At 35.9% G+C, this 25,596-nt stretch overlaps 2 protein-coding genes across 2 annotated transcripts in view; one reads left to right on the top strand and one right to left on the bottom strand.

The window, feature by feature from the left end:
• The window catches only part of LOC136040020 (uncharacterized), a 232,342-nt gene that overhangs the window by 161,149 nt on the left and 45,597 nt on the right, over positions 1 to 25,596 (top strand). The window contains exon 12 of the mRNA XM_065724086.1: positions 23,303 to 23,399. Within this exon, the coding sequence (XP_065580158.1) occupies positions 23,303 to 23,399 (97 nt within the window). The remainder of the gene's footprint in view (positions 1 to 23,302; positions 23,400 to 25,596) is intronic.
• Positions 69 to 4,924, bottom strand: LOC136039879 (general transcription and DNA repair factor IIH helicase/translocase subunit XPB-like). The gene has a single exon (XM_065723838.1). It carries the CDS (start codon positions 4,881 to 4,883, stop codon positions 2,505 to 2,507), a length of 2,379 nt encoding a protein of 792 aa, XP_065579910.1. The 5' UTR covers positions 4,884 to 4,924; the 3' UTR covers positions 69 to 2,504.

Genomic DNA, 25,596 nt, shown 5'->3' with positions numbered 1-25,596 from the left:
ATATATATATATATATATATATATATATATATATATATATATATATATATATATATATATATAGATCTTAGGTCTCAGATGCTCCATTTTCAATTCGAATTGGATCCGGGGACACAGGGGGTTGGAAGGGGAAACAGAAATCTTCGAAACCGGAAATCTTGGAAAACGCTTGCAGTGGAGAGTCGGAATGAAACTTCATGGGAAGAATAAGCAGAAGTTCTAGTTACGTGATTGACATAATTGGAACTGATCCGCTTTCTTCGGGGGAGTTGGGGGGAGGGATTTCCAGTGCTTTGACGAGTTAGGTGCTTCTGGACGTGCTAGGACGATGAAAATTGGTAAGCGTTTCATGGACCTGCTGCACACATTGACTTGATAACAGTCGTTGACACCGGATCTACATGAAATTTGATATTTAGAAGGAACTCATGTCTCAGAGCTCTTATTCTAAATCCCGACAAGATCTGGTGACATTGACGGGAGTTGGAGGGGAAAACGGGAAATTCTGGAAAACGCTTAGAGTGGAGAACCCATGTCTCAGAGCTCTTATTTTAAATCCCGACAAGATCTGGTGACATTGAGGGGAGTTGGAGGGGAAAACCGGAAATCTTGGAAAACGCTAAGAGTGGAGAGATCGGGATGAAACTTGGCGGGCAGAATAAGCAAGTATCGTAGATACACGATTGACGTATCCGGACTGTATCCGCTGTGTTTGGGGGAGCTAAAGGGGTCCAGTGCTTTGGTGACTTCGGTGCTTCTGGACGTGCTAGCACGATGAAGATTGATAAGCGTGTCAGGGACCTGCACAAATTGACTTGATGAAGTCATTTTCCCCGATTCGACCATCTGGGGGGCTGAAGGGAGAGGAAAAATTAGAAAAAATTAGGTATTTTTAACTTTCGAGTGGGTGATCGGATCTTAATGAATTTTGATATTTAGAAGGACCCCGTGTCTCAGAGCTCTTATTTTAAATCCCGACCGGCATTAAGCCTATGATTTTCCTTTTAAATCAATCTACTGAATCTTAGAATTTTGCTATTGCTCATGCCATATGAGCTCTTGGCTCTTCTGACCTCATCACAAGTGCCATATGTGGTCTTAGCTCTTGTTCTTTATGATTTGTGCCTAGCTTGAGCTGGCTTGGTGATATAATTTGTATTTTATGGTTTTTGACTATGATAAGATATGTGTCGTGTGATACGTTGTTGAATGCATGGTGTTTTCATACCTGTATACTTTATTTTTCGGTTCTGAGTTTCCCGTATTGCCATATTCAGTACGAATTGTAGTGTTTTTTTGGTGGATAAATTGTGTTTAATGGCTTTTGACTATGATAAGATATGTGTGACGTGATACTTTGTTGAATGTATGGTGTTTTCATATGTGTATGCTTTGTTTTCGGTGAGAGTTTCCCGTATTGTTATGTTGAGTTTCTCTAATGAAATGTAGTATTTTTGTCTTGTTTGAGCTGGCTTTGGTGGATTAATTTGTATTTAATTTTTTTTTTCTTATGATAAGATATTTAAGGTGTGATGCTTCGTTGAATGCACGGGGTTTTTATATATTTATGCTTTATTTTTGGCCGCTGAGTTTCATGTATTGCCATGTTGAGGTTTCTTAATTTATTGTCGTGTTTTTGTCTTGTTTTTGAGCTGGCTTTGGTGGATTAATTTGTATTTTATGGTTTTTGGCAATGATAAGATGTGTGGCGTGATACTTTGTTAAATGCATGGTGTTTTCGTATGTGTATGTTTAGTCCCCAAAGCCACTCCAAAAACCGGTGGAAATGTTTGAGCAACCAGTCGCCGTAAACGATTCGGTGCCTCAGTGCGCTGCTATCATGGTCGGCGGCGGCGGACCTCCGGAAATAAATGCCACCGAATTACTTTGTGGGATCATTTGTTGAACCAAGAGGCAAATAAAAGCCAAATTCCACTTTTTATCATCCATGGATGAATTTTGGATATTCTAAAAATGTTTTGAATTTACTCGTCTACTACAAGCTTTTGATTAGCTTTCAATTGTTTATTGTATTCTTCGCTATAATCATCAGTTTTTGACCCAGTGAATCCTTATTCATGTTTAAAAGTAGCTGTTTAAAAAAAATTCCGTTCACAGGATTCAGATATTGGCCAATCAATCTTGTATAATTTTTCATGCACAATTTGTCAACCGAAAGTGTGTGTCATTTCTTCGGCGCAATACACCTTTAACCTTGTGTATCCAGTGTATCATTTGACAGGCTTGTGATAGATCGAGGAACAAGAGGAAAAAATAATTCTGGTTCAGGATAAATGGTGAGAGTGCAGTAGTGGTACACAATAGAACAGGGACACAAAGAAAGAAGTATATTTTATTTTGTTATCTTGCTTCTATTGGACTGCTCTTCTGCACCTTCTTGAATGCCTTGCTGCAGCAGTAACTGCAACCTTTTTTTATATATATAAAGAACGTATTGCATACAAAAAGCCGAAAGACATTACAAATTAGTGTCTCGTAGAGTGTTACTTTGAACGCAACTTTTTAAACAACGGATGATTTGATCCAGCTCCAGGTCTTCTACTTTCTTCATAAATAGCATCATCAGCACCACTAAGGAATGAAAAAGTGATTCCAGTCTCCCGGAAGTAGGCGGAGGCCTTTTCATCCGCCGAAATTTCCTCTTGCCCTTCTTTGTCGCTGGCAGTCAGTACTTGTTTAAGTAAATGAATTTGCTCCTCTTTAGTTTTAAAATGTAAATCTTCCTCTTCCATTTGACTTAGATGTGTAACGACCTTGTAGTTGTAGCCTTGGTTAACCAAAAATCGTTGACGTTTCTGAGAATATCCCATTTCGGTCGTGTCACGTGATACCAAGGTGTAAAAGAACGCATTGTAGTCTTCAGCAATGGCACCTTTTTTGGTTCTCAAAATTCTTCCTAACCTTTGTGCCTCCTGACGTCTAGAGCCACCATGGGCAGATATCTGGATAAGGACATTGGCATCCGGCAGGTCAAAAGATGTGTCAGCAATTTTACTGACGAAAATTGTATTTACGACTGGGTTGTTCTTAAACACTTGAAGAACTTCGAGACGTTCAGCCTGTGGAGTAGAGCCACAGAGGAAAGGCTTTCTAAGAGTAGTGGCATAGAATTTGAGTGCATACACGTTGTCTGAGAAAACAATGATTTTGTCTCGTCTCCTCTCGTGGTATTTAATCAGAAATTCACAAGTTCGGAACTTATTTGGGTTCATCACATACAGTAGCAATTGCTTTGCAGACTTGGCTGATAGATATTCTTTGTAGAATTCCGGTGCCATGTCACACCACACTTCGGCACACTGAACTTTCGCTATGTAGCCTTTCTCTTGAAGTTCAAGCCAATTGGCTTCATAAATTTTGGTACCAATCAGAAAATTCAGATCAGCAATTTTGTCATCTTCCCGCAATAAAGTGGCCGTCAATCCAAGTTTACAGTGAGCCTGGACGATTGTTAAAACACGACGAAAGATTTTGGCTGGAATTGTGTGAACTTCATCAAGAACCATAATGCCCCATTCTTGGGCCTTTAGCCAGTTCATTGTCTGCTCTCCTTCATATGTTCTTCTTTGTCCATATGTTATCATAGGATATGTGGTAATCAAAATACTGGCGTTGTATCTTGTTAGTTTTTCCTTGAAATCGGATGTAAATAGGTAGATTATATTGTCAGTGGCAGTGGTCCACATCTTAAACTGGGCCTTCCATTGCTCAACAGAAACACTTGAATTACACAACACCAGAGCCTTCTTCCGAACCGTACATATAGCTGTAACCCCAACTAGACTTTTTCCTCCACCACATGGTAAGACAATAAGACCCGACCGAGCACGTCCATTTCCGAATATTTTCCTCAAAGCCTTTTCTTGATATGGACGGAGGACTGCATTTGGTTTTAAATCAATGGGGATATCCGGATTCCGAGTATCTTTTTTAAAGTCGTACTCCGCCAAGAGAGGATACTCTAATGCGATACACCTCTTCTGCAAGCTTTCCAAATGATTTTGATCTATTTCAAAGGATATAATTCCTTTAGATAAGTATTCGTCGTCATCATCATCTTTATCAATTTCGGCGTAGAAATTTGATATATATTCAGGAATATTAGCAGTACTGACCAATGGAGGGGCGTCCGACCCAGTTCCCGTGCCGGTAATGATAGCATCGTTGCTTGGTCCAGCCACAGCAGCCTTTGAGCCAAAAGTCATGGCTGCCACCCTTCCGCGACTACTTCTAATAACCTCGTCTGCTGAGCCTCGAGATGCACAGGTTTTTCGTATTTCGTCGTCTTTCAACAGCTTTTGAATGACGTCAACATGCTGAGACTCCACAAAATAACGATTCTTTTTAAGCACTAATTTGACCTTGCCATAGGATAATGTACAGAGGGTAATAAATTCTTCAATTTGTTTAGGCACTGTTATTTTACTCAGTCTTTTCAAATACTCAATAATGTCTTTAGTCTCCAGTCCTACACTCACGGCTGCGTACAGCGAATATGCAGTCAATTTGTACTCTTGTATATACTTGGGTCGCGAAACAGGTTCAGCAATGGCAACCAAAAAGTCATGGGCGTGTTTGTACACTGGAGAGAAAGACTCGAGAAAAATGTGACCATTTGGCAACACCCACAAAGGACATGATTCATGATCTGGCTTGAGCGTCATCTCATTTCTATAATCTTTAGCACCGAATGTATCCTCTTTCGCAGAAAAATCTATGCGTTCGATATCTTGGTTTGCAGCTCCAGTGAGACCCTCAGAAACATCATCATCTTGAAGGGATTCTTCAAATTCTGCTTCAATATCTCTTACTTTTCCCTTCTTTCTCCTATCTATGTTTTTTCCAGGTGATCTTCCATCCATTTCTACAACAAATAAATTTTTATATTGGTAATAGACTTAGGTTTTACTTGTACCTCTCTTTCTTCATTAACGACGAGCCATCATATTTTAGTTTTGTGTTTTGATTTAACGTTTTTATTTTTATATTTTTATCAGTTTATTCTGCACTGAGGACGGTCAAGCGGAGGTCTTGACTGAAGTATTTATGTAATTTTCAATTTTTCACTTGCTGTTTATTGTCCTCCTTCTTTTCTTTGCGGTTTTGTGTTTTGCCATATCAGAAACTTCTGAATGACGTCAACATACTAAGACGTCAGTATGCTGAGTAGTTGTGGGCATCAAGTCATGGCTAATTGTAGAAAAAGCCATGACAAATAATCCAATTGAGTGAGATACGAACCTAGCATTAATCACCACCTTATTAGGATCGTATAAAAATGATGTTAGTGCATTTGTTAATTAAATAAAAAAAAACAAGTTTTCTTTTAACGGAAAGTAAGGAGCGGCATTAAAACTTAAAACGAACAGAAATGACTTCGTATATGAAAGGGGCTGCTTCCTCATCAACGCCCCGCTCTTTACGCTAAAGTTTGACTCTTTCTCTTAACTCTACTTTTTAAAACAGTAAAAAACTTTAGCGTAAAGAGCAGGGCGTTGAGGAGGAAAAGCCCCTTTCATAGACGGAGTAATTTCTGTTCGTTTTAATGTCGCTCCTTACTTTCATTTAAAAAAAACTTTTTTTTATTTAATTTCTAGACGTTTTTGAATTAATGCATGTTTTGATCTTGGCTCTCCGCACATAAATAATTAAAATAAAATTTGCATATTTTTTTTGGCTAAATGGCTTTCTCATAGTTTTAATCGGAAGATTTACAGAAAAAATGAGTGAGGGAGGAAGCCCAGTTGCTCTCCAATTTTCGGATTGCTTAAAAAGGCAACTAATACTTTTAATTTTTACGAACGTTTTCATTTGTAAAAAATATACGTAACTTACAAATTAACTTGCGTAACGAACTTCTGTATTCGTATGTTTTTATTGCGTACTAGCTGTTGGGGTGGCGCCTCGCGCCACCCCAACACCTAGTTGGTGGGGCGCTTCCCCCTCGTCGATACCTCACTCTTTACATTAAAGCTTAAATTTAGTCCCAATTCCTTAAGAATGACCCCTGGATCACAAAGGCCGTAGAATAAATAGTTGAAATTACTAAAAATACTTTAGCGTAAAGAGCGAGGTATTACGAGAAGGTAAATCCCTCATGTACGTAATAATTTCTGCTCGTTTAAGTTTTAATGCTGCTCCTCACTTCCAGTAAAAAAAACTTTTCATATTTATTATTGTTTTTTTTTTAATAATGCTAGAAAATCCTGCGCCCCCTTCATTGAAAGTCTCTTCCCCCATGAGAAGTTCCCCCATGGAAAGATCCTTCCACGTAACCCCCCTCCCTCAACTCTCCCTCCCAAACCAAAATATCCCCCTGAAAACGTCTGTATACTTCCCAGTAACCGTTAGTATATGCAAACTCAGGTCAAAGTTTGTAACTTGCAGCCCCTTCCACGGGGACTGCGGGGGAGTAAGTCATCCCCAAAGACATACTATTGTGTTGTATCAGATTAACGACGCTTCTTGATTACTAAGGTCCCTGCGTCGGCCCTGCAGTGCACTCCTGCAGCATGATTCGATCTCTGGGTCCCGTATTACCAAGCTAAGGTCAAATCCACTGCACCACCACAGGACAAAAAAGACACAGTTATTAGGTTTTTTGACTATGGTGAATAAAATGGCTATCTCAGAATTTGGATCCGGTGACTTTGGGGAAAAATGAGCGTGGGAAGGGGCCTAGGTCCCCTCCAGTTTTTTCGGTCACCTAAAAAGGGCGCTAGAACTTTTAATTTCCGTTAAAATGAGCCCTCTCGCGACATTATAGGACCACTGGGTCGATACGATCACTCCTGGGAAAAAAAAAAAACAACAAATAAACTCGCATCCGTGATTTGTCTTCTGGCAAAAAATGCAAAATTCCACATTTTTGTAGATAGGAGCTTGAAACTTCTACAATAAGGTTCTACAATAATGTATGACTTTTAGGGGTTGTTTCCCCCTATTTACTAAAATGAGGCAAATTTTCTCATGGTCATAACTTTTGATGGGTAAGACTAATCTTGATGAAACTTGTATATTTAAAATCAGCATTAAAATGCGATTTTTTGTGTAACTATTGGTATCAAAATTCCTTTTTTATAGTTTCGGTTACTATTGAGCCGGGTCGCTCCTTACTACAGTTCGCTACCACGAACTGTTTGATATTCGACTCAGTGGCTATGGATTACAGCTTTGTCAAGAAAACTTGTCGTTGGTGTGTGACTATGTGTTACTATAACCCTTTATTATTCTCTGCGTTTAATTTAATCTTTTTTTCCTCTTTGAAATAGTTTGATTATTAGTTTACACCTAATATGCATTTTTGTCGCTTTTTTTACGAGTCGGAAATTTCTTTTTTGGGGGTACCCCCACCCCCTCTGGATGCAGGCTTGGGTTTAAGGCCTATTTTTCTAAATTCCCGTAAATTAATTTTTTTCCCATAAACTTTCACCATTAAGACTAATCAAAACAATAGTTACCATTCATGAATCAGCTTCATGTGGCGACTATTACTAGCTTGACAGTTTTTTTTTTCTATTTTAACCGCGTTTTTGAATTATGGGGTACTAGGGGCTAGAGATTGTTCTTTACTAGGTTGTATTATATATTTTATATAATACGATATTCATTTATTATCTATATATATAAAAATAAGTTGTTTGTCTGTGTGTCTGTATGTCTGTCAGGTGACGTCATGTTTCTGTGTCGACTTACGTCATGAAGTTAGTTGTCGTCATTTTTGCTATGATGATGACGTCATTAAAGTATTTAAGACATTCGTTCACGGAAAAATGTTTAATTGTAAAATGACTGAAGAACCTACAATGGCAACAGCCGAGGAAGCTGCTCAAAGAGTCTATGCCAAAAAACTTGCTGCTGATAAAGTAAGAAAAGAAAGCGTGCCGAGGAATCAAAAGAACGCAAAACCGCGCAGTTAGATGAAAATCCACCTGGACAGCGAGAGTCAAAACTGAAAATGATAGCGATGATGATTGGGTTTGGGATTTTGACTTGGATAAGGTCAAGAAAAAGAAAACTGGAAAAAGAAAAAAGGTAAAAAACTAAAAAAAACTAAAAAGAAAAAACACTCAAAGAGAAATTACAGACCGGGACACAAATGACAACCGAGACAGAGGGAATATAAATGACGACCGGGAACCTCAATGAGAAATTACAGACTGGGACGCCCGGACACAAATCACGACCGGGACACAGGGAATATAAATGACGACCGGGACACAGGGAAACAACTACAACGGGGACGCCGGGGGCACAGGCGGGATATATAAATGACGACCGGGACACAGGGATTGTTCGAATAGAAATTACAGACCGGGACACCGGGACACAAATGACGACCGGGACACAGGGAATATAACTGACCACCGGGACACTGAAAGAGAAATTACAAACTGGGACACCGGGACACAAATGACGACAGGGACACAGGGAATATAAATGACGACCGGGACACAGGCACACATCATTAGAATAATGAGGTATAGATCTGAATACGGATTGTTTTTCCCATGGACAATTAGATGTTGCATGTTCAAGAGTCAGTAAACCTGACAATCTATTTATATGCACAGACAATGGGACAGCGAAGAATGTTGTATATTCGCATGTTTTACGTATTTAAAAACATATATTTATATCTATCTCTATTCAGAGGTGGGACACAGGGACACAACTACAATGGCGCGTAACTAATATGGCGCGTAACGACTTACGCGCGCGGGGGGGCTTGGGGGGACGCGAAGCGCCCCACCAACTAGGTGTTGGGGTGGCGCGAAGCGCCACCCCAACAGCTAGTAATACTATAAATATATCGTAAATATGATACTATATTTACGAGTCTGCATGTACGAATGTTTGTCTAAACTCGTATAATCAGTTTAGTACAGGTTTCAAGATATTTATGTCAAAAAAATATCGAAAACATTCCCGTGAAAATGGGATTGCCAACAGTGAAACAAGATCCACGTGTAGACAAAATGTTATGTTTTTGGGTTTCTAATAAGAGGAAAGTTCTTTTTTTAAATACAAACAAAAAATCATCAAACCCAAACAAGCAGAAAACTACTTTGAGCGGGGCATCAACGCCCCGCTCTTTACGCTAAAGTTTGACTCTTTCTCTCAATTCTTCTTTTTAAAACAATAAAAAACTTTAGCGTAAAGAGCGGGGCGTTGATGAGGAAGCAGCCTCTTTCATATACGAAGTAATTTCTGGTCGTTTTAAGTTTTAATGTCGTTCCTTACTTTCAGTTAAAAAAACTTGTTTTTTTTATATTTTATTTCTGAACGTTTTTGAATCAATGCATGTTTTGATTTTGGCTCTCCGCAGAGGAATAATTAAAACAAATTTGCATTTTTTTTTTGGCTAAATGGCTTTCTCATAATTTTGATCAAATGATTTTGAGAAAAAAGAGCGGGGGAGGAAGCCTAGTTGCCCTTCGATTTTTTGGTTAATTAAAAAGGCAACTAGAATTTTTAATTTTTTACGAATATTTTTATTAGTAAAAGATTTACGTAACTTATAAATTAGCTTACGTAAAGAACTTTTGTATTCTCATATTTTTATTACATATATGAGGGGGCTCGCCCCCTTGTCAGATCCTCGCTCTTTACACTAAAGCTTAAATTTTGTCCCAATTCATTAAGAATGACCCCAGAATCACAAAAGCCGTAGAATAAATAGTTGAAATTACTAAAAATACTTTAGCGTAAAGAGCGAGGTATTAGGAGGAGGTGAGCCCCTCAAATGGGTAATAATTTCTGTTTGTTTTAAGTTTTAATGCTGCTCCTTACTTCCAGCTGAAAGAACTTTTTCATATTTATTTTTTCATTGTTTTTTTTTTTTAATAATGCTAGTAAATCCTGCGCTCCCTTCATGGAGATTTTCTTCCCCCATGACAAATTATCGATGGAAAGTTCCCCCAGCATATCGCCCTCTTCTCAACCCCTCCCCCAACCAAAAAAATCCTCCTGAAAACGCCTGTACACTTCCCAATAACCAATGCTATATGTAAGCACTGGTCAAAGTTTGTAACTTGTTGTCCCTCCCACGTGAACTGTGGGGGAGTAAGTCGTCGTCCCCAAAGACATAGTTATAAGGTTCTTCGACTACGCTGAATAAAATGGCTATCTCAGAATTTTGATCTGTTGACTTTGGGAAAATAATTAGCGTGGGAGGGGGCCTAGGTGCCCTCCAATTTTTTTGGTCACTTAAAAAGTGCACTAGAACTTTTCATTTCCGTTAGAATGAGCCCTCTTGCAACATTCTAGGACAACTGGGTCGATACGATCACCCCTGGGAAAAAAAAACAAACAAAAAAACAAGAAAACAAAAAAACAAATAAACACGCATCCGTGATCTGCCTTCTGGCAAAAAATACAAAATTCCACATTTTTGTAGATAGGAGCTTGAAACTTCTACAGTAGGGTTCTCTGATACGCTGAATCTGATGGTGTGATTTTCGTCAAGATTCTATGACTTCTAGGGGGCGTTTCCCCCTATTTTCTAAAATAACGCAAATTTTCTCAGGCTCGTAACTTTTGATGGGTAAGACTAAACTTGATGAAACTTATATATTCAAAATCAGCATTAAAATGCGATCCTTTTGATGTAGGTATTGGTATCAAAATTCCATTTTTTAGAGTTTTGGTTACTATTGAGCCGGGTCGCTCCTTACTACTGTTCGTTACCACGAACTGTTTGATATATATATATCTATATATATATAAATAAGTTGTCTGTGTGTGGATCTGTGGATCTGTGGATCAGGTGACGTCACCTGAAAAAACTGGATCAGGTGACGTCAAAACTGAAAAAACTAAAAAAAGGCAAAAACTACAAAAAAAAACTAAAAACTAATAAAAAAAATAAAAAAGCTAAAAAACTAAAAAAAACTAAAAAAAGGCAAAAACTACAAAAAAAACTAAAAACTAATAAAAAAGCTAAAAAACTAATAAAACTAAAAAAAGGCAAAAACTACAAAAAAAACTAAAAACTAATAAAAAAAATAAAAAAGCTAAAAAACTAAAAAAACTAAAAAAAGGTAAAAAACTAAAAAAACTAAAAACTAAACAAAACTAAAAAAAAAGGAAAAAACTGAAAAATAAGCTAAAATAAAGGTAAAAACCAATAAAAAACTAAAAAAATAACTGAAAAAACTAAAAAAAGGCAAAAACTACAAAAAAACTAAAAACTAATAAAAAAAGTAAAAAAGCTAAAAAACTAAAAAAACTAAAAAAGATAAAAACTAAAAGAACTAAAAAAGAAAAAAATAAATGACGACACTCAAAGAGAAAGCGACCAGGACAAAAGGAATGTTCGATTAGCAATCAACAAAGCACCGGGACACAGGGAGTATAAATGACGACCAGGACATAAGTAAAAAAAAAACTAACAAAACTAAAAAGAAGGTAAAAACTACAAAAAAACTAAAAAGAAAAAAACTAAAAAAAGGCAAAAACTACAAAAAAACTAAAAACTAATAAAAAAGCTAAAAAACTAAAAAAACTAAAAAAAGGCAAAAACTACAAAAAAAACTAAAAACTAATAAAAAAAATAAAAAAGCTAAAAAACTAAAAAAACTAAAAAAACTAAAAAAACTAAAAAAAGGTAAAAAAATAAAAACTAAAAAAAACTAAAAAAAAGGAAAAAACTGAAAAATAAGCTAAAATAAAGGTAAAAACCAATAAAAAACTAAAAAAAAACTGAAAATACTAAAAAAAGGCAAAAACTACAAAAAAACTAAAAACTTATAAAAAAAGTAAAAAAGCTAAAAAGCTAAAAAAAATAAAAAAACTAAAAAAGGGTAAAAAACTAAAAAAAATAAAAAATAAAAAAAACTAAAAAAAGGAAAAAACTGAAAAATAAGCTAAAATAAAGGTAAAAACCAATAAAAAACTAAAAAGAAAAAAAGGAAAAAACTAAAAAAAATTTTCATCTAAAAAACTAAAAAAAACTAAAAAAGGTAAAAACTAAAAGAACTAAAAAAGAAAAAAATAAATGACGAGACAAAAGGATTGTTCGATTAGCAATCAACAAAGCACCGGGACACAGGGAGTATAAATGACGACCAGGACATAAGTAAAAAAAAAAAACTAACAAAACTAAAAAGAAGGTAAAAACTACAAAAAAACTAAAAAGAAAAAAAAAACTAAAAACTAATAAAAAAACTAAAAAATCTAAAAATCTAAATAAACTAAAAAAGAAAAAAAAAGGAAAAAAATAAAGGAGAAAAACAAAACTAAAAAACGAATGTATATACAGACCGGGACACCGGGATACAAATGACGACCGGGACACAGGGAATATAAATGACGACCGGGACACAGGGACACAACTACAACGGGGACACCGGGGGAAACAGGGGGATATAAATGACGACCGGGACACCGGGACAGGGAATGGTCGATTAGCAATCACCATCAACAAAGCTCAAGGGCAATCATTAGAATCATGAGGTATAGATCTGAATACAGATTGTTTTCCCATGGACCATTATATGTTGCATGTTCAAGAGTCGGTAAACCTGACAATCTATTTATATGCAAAGACAATGGGACAGCAAAGAATGTTGTATATTCGCAAGTTTTACGTAGTTAAAACCATATATATATATATATATATATATATATATATATATATATATATATATATATATATATATATATATATATACTACTACTACTACTACTAATAACTCACTGCAGCACCAAGCCGCCTGAGGCCAACACAGCTACGCACGCTGCTCTTCCAACCTAATCTATTTAAAGCCTCCCTCTTTACACCCTCCCAGGAAGTTCCCATTTCCTTTAAATCCTTATTTATGACATCCTCCCAACCCAGACAAGGACGACCTGCTTTCCGTGTAGCCCCAGACGGTTGGCCAAAAAGGACAATCTTCGGTAATCTGTCATCCTTCATCCGTAGAACGTGGCCTAGCCATCTCAACCTTTCTTTCATTTATATATATATATATATATATATATATATATATATATATATATATATATATATATATATATATATATATATATATATATATATATATATATCTATATTCACAGGTGGGACATAGGGACACAACTACAATGGCGCGTAACTATTATGGCGCGTAACGACTTACGCGCGCGGGGGGGCTTGGGGGGGGCGCGAAGCGCCCCCACCAACTAGGTGTTGGGGTGGCGCGAAGCGCCACCCCAACAGCTAGTATATATATATTACCCTAATTTACATTTCTAGGTTGATTAATTTAGCTACTGACTTTTTTACACAATTAGTGATAGGGAAAAGGTTAAAGAGAGATGGACAGAATATTTTGAGAATGTGCTAAACCAGGATAGTGTTGCAGGAAAAGATATAGAGGGAAATGAAAAAAGTTTGTGAAACCTTGGATGTGAAGAAAGATTTGTTTTGTGAGGAAGAATTAGTTACAGTACTAAAAGGATTGAAAAACTTTGATTTCCCAGGTGCTGATAGTGTAGTAAATTAGTACATAATTAGTAATAAGTAATTAGTACACAATTAGTGATAAGGAAAAGGTTAAAGAGAGATGGACAGAATATTTTGAGAATGTGCTAAACCAGGATAGTGTTGCAGGAAAAGATATAGAGGGAAATGAAAAAAGTTTGTGATACCTTGGATGTGAAGAAAGATTTGTTTTGTGAGGAAGAATTAGTTACAGTACTAAAAGGATTGAAAAACTATGATTTCCCAGTTGCTGATAGTGTAGTAAATTAGTACATAATTAGTAATAAGTAATTAGTACACAATTAGTGATAAGGAAAAGGTTAAAGAGAGATGGACAGAATATTTTGAGAATGTGCTAAACCAGGATAGTGTTGCAGGAAAAGATATAGAGGGAAATGAAAAAAGTTTGTGATACCTTGGATGTGAAGAAAGATTTGTTTTGTGAGGAAGAATTAGTTACAGTACTAAAAGGATTGAAAAACTATGATTTCCCAGGTGCTTATAGTGTAGTAAATTAGTTTCTTAAATATGGTGGATATGAGGTTAGAAATAAGCTACTGAAGATGATAAATATGATTTTTCAGAAAGAGGAAGTTCATAGTAATCTTAGGAAAACCCCTATTAAACCACTTTATAAGAAAAGTGATTAAGAGTGAGCGTGGTATTTAAAGAGGCGTTAACATGGTCTCTGTAGGTTAATAATTTAGAAGTGCCTGTGTCATCAAACACTTTTAGTCATCAGTTTTGTAGATTATGAGCAAGCGTTTGATTTATCTGTTTGAAGAGATTTAGTGAAGGTCACATCCTTGTATACATTAAAATGAATAGTGCTATCTACGAGAATAACACTGCTGCGGTCAAGGTAGGAAATGAGGTTAGCAGCTGTTTTTGTATCAAATCAGAAGTTAAGCAAGGCTGTGTTCTATCCCCATTTATCTGGATCATTTTGATGGACTTACGGAGCACAGGAAAGGCAATGGGTGAACACGGAATCAAAAAGGGATCTAAAACCTTTCTGGACTTGGATTATGCTGATAATTTAAGCATCCTATGTGAAAGTGTGAGCAAAATGAATGAACTTTTAGAGGTTTGTGAATTCAGGGTGCTAGAATAGGTTTGAAAATTGATGTTAAGAAGACTAAGTAGCTAAGGCTAGGAATAAGTGAAGATGAAAACGTGACGTTTGGTAATGAAAAGACAGATCAAGTGTAAAGCTTCACTTACCTTGGTACTAGCATAGAAAGTGCAATAGTACTGCCTAAGTAAAGAGCGACGTAGGCACAATGTATTCTTTGATTACTTTTTGGTTTTAGACCAGGGCACATGGTATAGTGTAAGTTGTCGTAGAAACTTCTAAAATCGCTCATTCGATTGAAAATTGAAAGGGTCGGTGCCCTTTTCAATAGACTGAAGTGATTGGAGGGCAACCAGCCCCCAGGCCCATCATTTCCTCAAACATATCCATTCAAAATTTTGAGATAGCCATTCTGGTCAGTCTTGTTGAAAGTTATGGCAATTATGTCTTTGAGGATGACACCCCCTCCCCCCTCAGGGAAAGGGTTTTAAGTTATGCCTTGGAGGCAAATATGAAAGGGTAGTCGTATGAGCTTTGGAGGGTGCTCATTGCTCCCCCACGCCTAACATTTCTATAACACATCCAGTCCAAATTTTGAGATCGTCATTTTTTAAGCGTAGTTGCAAGGTTCGGAAATTATGTCCTTGAGGATGACACCTCCCCCCCCACTGTCCTCAGGGTAGGAGTTGTAACTTATACCCTGGGGCAAATATGATTTTATAAAAATGTTGGTCGTATAAATCTCAGATTGGGTTCATTGGATTGATAATCTGAAATTCTAATGCCCTTTTTAAGAATCAAAGTGATTGAAGAGCACCTGCCCCTTCTCCCACATTTCGTATTTTCCTAAAAGAAATCTGATAGAAGTTTTAAGATAGCCATTTCAAACAATAGTTCAAAGATCAGAGGCAGCACTGTTGCGCTGGCTAAGGAAAGAGCGGTGTGGGCACAATATGTATTATTACATATAAAGTATTGTTAGCAATTTTTTCAGACCATGGCATTTCGTATAAAAGGAGCTGTCGAAGAAACTTCGAAAGGGGCTAATTCGATTGGAGATTGCAAGTTCTATTACCTTTCCTAAAAGTCGAAAGTGATTGGAGGGCAGCCAGTCCCTCCCCCTCCATACCCATCATTTCCCCACAAATGTCCAATCAAAATTTCTAGATTTATATTTGGCTCAGCGCAGTTGAAAGGTCCAGTAATTCTATCTTTGAAGATTGAAACCCCCCAGAGCCCTGAGGGCAAGGGTTGTAAACTATGCCCAGGGGAACTTAAGGTTTTTATAGAAAGGATGGTCACATAAACTCCAGACTGTGCCCATTGGCTTGGAATTGAAAGTTCTAGTGCCATTTTTAATAGTCAAAAGCGATTTGACGGCAACCACCACCCCTTCTTAGCTCATCATTTCCCCAAAAACATTCAATAAAATTTTGAGATAGCAATTTTGTTACGCACATCTGATAGGTACAGTAATTTTGTCTTATGGGATCACTGTCCCCCCCTTACAGCCCTCAGGGCAAGGGCTATAAGTAATATTAGTGTCCCATTTTTAGCATTTAATGTTTCTATGGAAAACTTGGTCATATAAGCTTCGGATATGGCTCATTCAATTTGAAATCAGAAGTGTCTTTTTTAAGAGTCAAAAGTGATAGTTCAAGCTCAAGTTCCATTTATTTCTATAAAATAACAATAACAAAAACAATATCCCAAAGGCCTCATAGGCCCGTTATTTGGGAAACGACATGGAATAAATAAAGAATGATAAATCTTGGCATAAACGTACTAAACAACATCTAAATATAAATCTATAAGGAAAAAAAGAAATCAACTCACCGGCAGTCCCCACGAAACAGCGACCCTCACATCACCCGACAATAAAATATAATTTATAATTCTCTGCGTCATCGAGGATCCAACGCCAACAAAACAACAACAACCCCCCCCCAAAAAAAAACAACAACAAACAATAAAACACCTAATGTTTACCTTTAATCAGAAACTTTTCATCTGTCTCTTAAAGGAGCCAAGTGCTCGTGACTGCCGGATCTCAGCAGGAATCAAGTTCTATGTACGCCCCACATTCACGGATACTGAAGTCTGAACGAACCCATGGAGTAGCCGGAATCATTACATCCTTCCAGTTTCGAACTGTATACAAATATACTTCCCCTACTAGTTCGAGCAGTCTTGAAAAACAACATGGGAGATCTCCCTGGAAGTATTGATATGCCAACGAAAATAGAGATAAACCATAAATATCTTTAATCTTAAGGAGGTCAACAGGAGTGTGTGTAGCCGACTTGAGAATTCTTGCTGCTTTCTCATGAAGATGGTGAATAGGAGAAAGTACAGAAGGAAATCTATAAATCCACATAGACGAACAGTAACATATATAAGGGAAATGAGAGAGAAGTATAAAAGACGGAGGATAGGAAAAAGAAATAAACGCCTCAATTTTTAGATGATTCCAAGTCTATGGGAAATTTTCACTCTTATTATTTGAATATGTCACTTAAACGGTAAATTTTCATTCAAAAGAACTCACAGGAATCGCACATATCGATCCGGGGGTGACTTGTGAAGCCTCTTGGTGTAGGAAGCTCAGTAATTGTGGGGCAGCTCACACCTTTACAAGAAAAAATAAGGAAGTACGACTTTTTTTTTTTTACATTTAAAGCTAATTGATTTATTTCTAACCAATTGAGTATCTTCTTAGTTATTGCTTGAAGCTTTAGAGTAAAGGAAGATTCATCCGGCGCTGCAGCACCTAGAGTAGTATCTTCTGCAAATGCTATCAATTCTTCTCGACTATCAGATGTGAACACCAACGTAGTCTGAGAGTAAGATTTATGACACAATTTACAGCAAACATTGTTGATTTGGGTGTTAAAAAGTCGGTTGAGATCGTTCACATAGAAGAGGAAGAGGGTTGGCCCAAGAATAGAACCTTGGGCTACTCCGTATTCAATTATTGAATAATAAATTATTCAATTCCATATTCAAAACTTTTTTGTCTGTATCTTCCCTGGCGATAGATCTGTCAGTTAGGTATGACGATTACCAAGACAATACTTCTCCACGCACACCAAGATGAGAAAGTTTACCAATGAGGGTCTTTTGTGTAATGCTGTCGAAAGCTTTCTTTACATCAAGAAAAACGGCTATAGGAATGAGATTAGAATCTAAAGATCGTCGTATAAACTGAAGAAGTCTGTTCCAAGCATGCTCTGTGGAATACTTAGCCCGAAACCCAAACTGATGCTGATGGAAAAAATTTAGCTTCAGGAAATCTCACCAGACGTTTGAGCATTGCCCTTTCAAATAACTTAGAGAAAACTGACAAAAGAGAGATCGGCCTGTAGTTCCCAGGATCTTCACGGTTACCTTCTTTAAGCAGAGCTATCACACACGCCAATTTAAGACGTTGGGGAAATACTCCTAGTTGAAATGACCTATTAATCAAATGGAAAATTGGGGTGATAATCAATGGATGGATATGTTTAATTACTGTTTGATAGATATAGTTTCTTTTTTAGTTTTTTTTAGTTTTTTTTGTTTTGCAGCTTTTTTTTTAGTTCTTTTTCTTTTTAGTTTTTTACCCTTTTTATTTGTTTGCTTTTTTTCAAGTTTTTTTCTTTTTAAGTTTTTTCTTTTTTTAGCTTTTTTCGCGCCATATTTGTTACGCGCCATTGTAGTTGTGTCCCTGTGTCCCACCTGTGAATATATATATATATATATATATATATATATATATATATATATATATATATATATATATATATATATATATATATATATATATATATATATATATGTGTGTGTGTTTTTAACTACGTAAAACTTGCGAATATACAACATTCTTCGCTGTCCCATTGTCTGTGCATATATATAGATTGTCAAATTTACTGACTCTTGAACATGCAACATATAATTGTCCATGGGGAAAACAATCCGTATTCAGATCTATACCTCATTGTTCTAATGATTGCCCTTGAGCTTTGTGGATGGTGATTGCTAATCAAACATTCCCTGTGTCCCGGTTGTCATCTATATATCCCCCCTGAGCCCCCCAACGTCCCCGTTGTAGTTTTGTTCCTGTGTCACGGTCGTCATTTATATTCCCTGTGTCCCAATCGTTATTTGTGTCCCGGTGTCCCAGTCTGTAATTTCTCTTTGAGTGTCCCGTTCGTCATTTATATTCCCTGTGTTCCGGTGTCCCGGTCGTCATTTGTGTCCCTGTGTCTCGGTCTGTAATTTCGTCAGTCGACAAACATGACGTCAGTCGACAAACAACTTCATGAAGGCATAATGATCAATCTTTATAATGACGCCAGTCGAAAAACACGACGTCAGTGGACACACAAACATGAAGGCAGTCAACAGACAAACAACTTATTTATATCTTCTACATATCTATGTATCTATCTATCTATATATATAAAAATAAGTTGTCTGTGTGTGGATCTGTGGATCAGGTGACGTCATGTTTGTCCGCATATGACGTCTGAATTATTTCACACTAATACAAAAGAAAAAAAACTAAAAAAGGTAAAAACTACAAAAAAAACTAAAAAGAAAAAAAAAACTAAAAAAGCTAAAAAACTAAAAAAAACTAAAAAAAGGTAAAAAACTAAAAACTAAAAAAAACTGAAAAAACTAAAAAAAGGCAAAAACTACAAAAAAAACTAAAAACTAATAAAAAAACTAAAAAATCTAAAAAACTAAAAAAACTAAAAAACTAAAAAAAGGTAAAAAACTAAAAAAAAACTAAAAACTAAAAAAGAAAAAAACTAAAAAAAGGAAAAGACTGAAAAATAAAAGAGAAAAAGAAAACTAAAAAAATATGAATAAAAATACAAAAAAATAAAAAAGATAAAAACTACAAAAAAACTAAAAAGAAAAAACGAAAAAAAACTAAAAAAGCTAAAAAAATAAAAGAAGCAAAAATCTAAAGAAGGTAAAAACTACAAAAAAAAAGAAAACAAAATAAAAAAATCTAAAAAAGCTTAAAAACTAAAAAAAAACTAAAAAAAGATAAAAAACTAAAAAAAAACTAAAAAAAGGAAAAAACCATAAAATAAACTAAAAACTAAAAAAAAAAAAAAATAAAAAAAGCTAAAAAACTAAAAAAACTAAAAAAGGTAAAAACTAAAAGAACTAAAAAAGAAAAAAAAACTAAAAAAAGGAAAAAACTGAAAAATAAAGGAGAAAAAGAAAACTAAAAAAATATAAATAAAAATAAAAAAACTAAAAAGATAAAAACTTCAAAAAAAACTAAAAAGAAAAAAGAAAAAAACTAAAAAACCTAAAAAACCTAAAAAAAGGTAAATACCAATAAAAAAAAACTAAAAACAAAAAAAGGGAAAATATTAAAAATTTATTTCATCATAAGTTTTCAACTGACGAAATTACAGACCGGGACATCGGGGCACAAATGACGACCGGGACACCGGCACATAGGGAATATGAATGAGGACACTCAAAGAGAAAGCGACCGGGACAAAAGGAATGTTCGATTAGCAATCAACAAAGCACCGGGACACAAATGACGACCGGGACACAGGGAGTATAAATGACGACCAGGATATAAGTAAAAAAAACTAAAAAAACTAAAAAAAAGGTAAAAACTACAAAAAAACTAAATAGAAAAAAAATAAAAACTAATAAAAAAACTAAAAAATCTAAAAATCTAAATAAACTAAAAAAGAAAAAATATAAAAAAGGAAAAAAATAAAGGAGAAAAACAAAACTAAAAAACGAATGTATATACAGACCGGGACACCGGGATACAAATGACGACCGGGACACAGGGAATATAAATGACGACCGGGACACAGGGACACAACTACAACGGGGACGCCGGGGGCACAGGGGGATATAAATGACGACCGAGACACTGGGACACATGGAATATAAATGACGCCCGGGACACTCAAAGAGAAATCACAGACTGGGACACCGGGACACAAATGACGACCTGGACACAGGGACAAAACTACAAAGGGGATGCCGGGGGGCACAAGGGGATATATAAATGACGATGGCGACACAGGGAATGGTAGATTAGCAATCACCATCAACAAAGCTCAAGGGCAATCATTAGAATCATGAGGTATAGATCTGAATACGGATTGTTTTCCCATGGACCATTATATGTTGCATTTTCAAGAGTCGGTAAACAATCTATTTATATGCACAGACAATGGGACAGCAAAGAATGTTGTATATTCGCAAGTTTTACGTAGTTAAAAACATATATATATATATATATATATATATATATATATATATATATATATATATATATATATCTATATTCACATGTAGGACATAGGGACACAACTACAATGGCGCGTAACTAATATGGCGCGTAACGACTTACGCGTGCGGGGGGGCTTGGGGGGGGCGCGAAGCGCCCCCACCAACTAGGTGTTGGGGTGGCGCGAAGCGCCACCCCAACAGCTAGTATATATATAAAAATAAGTTGTCTGTGGGTTATGTCTGTCGAGTGACGTCATGTAATCATGACGTCATGAAGTTAGTTGTCGTCATGTTTGTTATGACGGTGACGTCATTAAAGGTATTTAAGAAAATCGTTCAAAGACAAATTTTTAATTGTAAGAAGATCGTGAACGGAAAAATGTTTAATTGTAAAATGACTGAAGAACCTACAATGGCAATACCAATTCAAAAACGAATGTATTCAAGCCGAAGTAGCTGAGTTGGTAAAGCGTTATGTTCCAGGTCCGCGAGGTTCCAGGTTCGAACCTTGGCTTTAGCATTAATACAAAAGAAGAAAAAAACTAAAAAACTACAAAAAAACTAAAAAGAAAATACTAAAAAACTAAAAAAAACTAAAAAAAGGTAAAAACTAAAAAAAAAACTAAAAAAAAAAAAAAAAAAAACTAATAAAAAAACTAAAAAAACTAAAAACTGAAAAAGAAAAAACTAAAAAAAGTTAGAAAACTGAAAAATAAAGGAGAAAAAGAAAACTAAAATCCGGGACACAGGGAATATAAATGACGACCGGGGCACTCAAAGAGATATTACAGACTGGGACACTGGGACACAAATAACGACCGGGAGATATAAATGACGACCGGGACACTCAAAGATAAATTACAGACCGGGACACCGGGACACAGGGAGTATAAATGACGACTGGGACGCTCAAAGAGAAATTACAGACTGGGACACTGGGACACAAATGACGACCGGGATACTGGGAATATAAATGATGACCGGGACACAGGGATACAACTACAAGGGGGATGCCGGGGGCACAGGGGGATATATAAATGACGACGGGGACACAGGGAATGTTTGATTAGCAATCACCATCAACAAAGCTCAAGGGCAATCATTAGAATAATCTATCTATATTATGTATATATAAATAAGTTGTATGTGTGTTATGTCTGTCGAGTGACGTCATGTTTGTGTGTCGACTGACGTAATTATAAGGATTGAGCTGTATGCGTCATGAAGTTGTTTGTCGACTGACGTCAGGTTTGTCAACTGATGAAATTACAGACCGGGACACCGGGACACAAATGACGACCGGGACACAGGGAATATAAATGACGACCGGGAACCTCAAATAGAAATTACAGACTAGGACACCGGGACACAAATCATGACCGGGACACAGGGAATATAAATGACGACCGGGACACAGGGACACAACTACAACGGGGACGCCAGGGGCACAGGAAAGATATATAAATGGTGACCGGGACACAGGGATTGTTCGAAGAGAAATTACAGACCGGGACACAAATGGACACAGGGAATATAAATGACGACCGGGACACTCAAAGAGAAATCACAAACTAGGACACCGGGACACAAATGACGACTGGGGCACAGGGAATATAAATGACGACCGGGACACCGGGACACATCATTAGAATAATGAGGTATAGATTTGAATACGGATTGTTTTTCCCATGGACAATTATATGTTGCATGTTCAAGAGTCAGTAAACCTGACAATCTATTTATATGCACAGACAATGGGACAGCGAAGAATGTTGTATATTTGCAACGTAGTTGAGAACATATATATATATATATATATATATATATATATATATATATATATATATATATATATATATATATATATATATATATATATATATATATATATTCACAGGTGGGACACAACTACAATGGCGCGTAACTAAGTTGGCGCGTAACGACTTACTCGCGGGGGGCTTGGGGGGCGCGAAGTGCCACCCCAACAGCTAGTATATATATATAAAAATAAGTTGTTTGTTTGTGTGTCTGTCGACTGACGTCATGTTTGTGTGTCGACTTTGTGTGTTGAGCTGTATGTCGTCATGAAGTTGTTTGTCGACTGACGTCGTGTTTGTAATGAAATTACATACCGGGACACCGGGACACAAATGACGACCGGGACAACGGGACACAGGGAATATAAATGACGACCGGGACACTCAAAGAGAAATTACAGACTGGGACACCGGGACACAAATCACGACCGAGACACAGGGAATATAAATGACGACCGGGACACAGTGACACAACTACAATGGTGCGTAACTAATATGGCGCGTAACGACTTAGGCGCGCGGGAGGGGGGGGGGCGTGAAGCGCCCCCACCAACTAGGTGTTGGCTAGTAGTTGGCTAGGTGGTACAGCTAGTAGATATATATATATATATATATATATGTTATGTTTATATACTATAACCAAGTTCCTTTTATTTTCAGTTCGTTTGATCGGGATAAAAGGCAATTGATGGCATCGAAGGTGCATAAAATTGAACGATCAGGTTGTCGGCTACGTTATCAGCAAACTGACTATGATGTAACTATTTTATTTCTGTTTTTCGATGATATACCGTTGTTTTTATCCACCATTAGTATTTGAGTACACGTACAGGTAAACTAGTCAAGCTGGAATCTTGAGATATAATAAAGCATCAGTTCCAGGATATACATATTAGAATAAGAATTCGGCTACGTTATCAGCAAACTGACTATGATGTAACTATTTTATTTCTGTTTTTTGATGATGTACCGTTGTTTTTATCCATCATTAGTATTCGAGTACCCGTACAGGTAAACTAGCCAAGCTGGAATCTTGAGATATAATAAAGTATCAGTTCCAGGATATACATATTAGAATAAGAATTCGAAAAAGAAAAGAAGCGCTTCTTATTAATATTTAATCAAAAGTAAAAAATCTGTTCTTGTTTGACATATTTTCATTTCCAAAGATAGAGAGATATGTTTGACAATAATAAAATAATAAAATAATAAAAATAACTTCGCAGCTTTCATGTTAGACCAGCTTTGATTTTCATTTTCAAAGAATTTTATGACAAGAAATCGACTAGCAAGATGCACTTTATTTTAATCATTATGTTTTTTCCTGTTGTGCCCTTTAGGGTTAGATAAAATTGAAGTTTTCGAAGTGCAGATATAGTTTTTGTATGTACCGTATCTATCAGCCCTTTTGATAATTTTGCAGATATCTTTCAGTATCTGTATCATCTTGTATCTGTTGTATCATCTTTGTCTCCGTTTTTTTTTCAGACCATTGAATCTTTTACTGTAGAACGTACCGTAACTTATAACATAGTTTATGACAAACTGACTAAACCTAGTAAATATAGTCAGGTAAGACAAGTACAAACGTCATATTTTGCTTAAAGTAACCCTTAAAAAAAGGTTCTAAAAGTAATGTAAAAAGCAATATTATACCCTAAGAGAAGAAGAAATAATAAATTCCTACAATGATTCAAACCTAAAAACGGTATCAATGAATAAACGAGCCCAAGAACGAACAGAAATTACAACAAATCATAACAGCCTTAAAAGATAACAGATACTCCTCTAGACGAATAAATACATTAAAATGAATGAAAATTAAAATGAACACCACGTCAATGCTTAAAACGAGTATAAATTGCCACGAAAAAGGAGTATGGCTACTGCTTCTTAAACCTCCTAGGGGCAATGGTGTCATTTGCATTTTACTGAAAACAAAATATGCTTTGAACATTTCCTCTTTCATACTTATAATATTTGAAAACAAGAAATTCCTTAAACACCCAAAATTGAAGCTTGATTTTATTTTTGATTTTGTTATCCATATTTTGACAAATGAAATCTGCGCTCTTCAAAATACTTAATATTTCTATAGAGTAAAAGTGACACCCAAGCCGTTCAGGGGGTTTGTAGAGGGGGGAGAGTAGCACCACTCTTATTTTTGAATCTTGGTTAGCTTTATAGTATTATTTTTGTTTTTTTTTTCTTGCTGTTGATGGAGTGGCAAATAGAAAATTCACTGTTTGAAATACTAATCATTTCCAGTAAAGTGCAAGTGCTTTTAGCCTTTTAAGAATTTAGAAGGCAGTAGCCAAACTTTTGTTTATGATAAATACTGTTTGTTCTAAGTTTGATTTGCTTTTTGATTTTTCTGTTAGCTTTAGTATCTATTTATTCATTTATAGTACTATCTGTCATCTTTGCGTTTATTTGATTATTTGTTTTAATGTCTATTCGTTTTGGGTTTTTACGGATTCATGGACGTTTGCAGTTTGTACTACTTCAGAACTTTATTTCTGCCTGTCGTAGATATTAATTGGATTTTACTTTTCGTGGGATTTTTTTTTTCTAAATTTTTTTAATGGATTTTTGCCCATTTTCAACGGACATGGTGGCTTTGTTGGTTCAATATTACGAAAAATTGTTAACTTTTTTTTTGTAGTTTTTCTGTTTACGAAACAAAATTGTAATTTAAATTTTAGACACAATTTAAATATTCAGATTTTGATTAATATTAGCTTTGTGTAATGAATTTGCCGTTTTGCATATACTGTTTTGGATCGGAAGAGGGAGGAATTATGTTCATGCGAATTGAGAATTCTGTAATTTTTGGTCTTCAAAAGGGCTGAAGAAACCTCGACTATATCCTGTAGACACATATTTATCTTAATTCACCAGTTTTTTAAAACAGTCTTTTAATTGTTTTATTTGTTCAAGTAAATGTTGTGAGT

The sequence above is a fragment of the Artemia franciscana genome, chromosome 20, assembly GCF_032884065.1.
Source record: "Artemia franciscana chromosome 20, ASM3288406v1, whole genome shotgun sequence".
NCBI lineage: Eukaryota > Metazoa > Arthropoda > Branchiopoda > Anostraca > Artemiidae > Artemia > Artemia franciscana.
Note: the sequence above shows the minus strand (reverse complement) of the source record. Positions and strands in the feature narration are given on the sequence as shown.

Bases quoted from the DNA above. Each gene is read 5' to 3' on its own strand.
- LOC136039879 (XM_065723838.1), bottom strand. From the start codon at position 4,883: ATGGATGGAAGATCACCTGGAAAAAACATAGATAGGAGAAAGAAGGGA.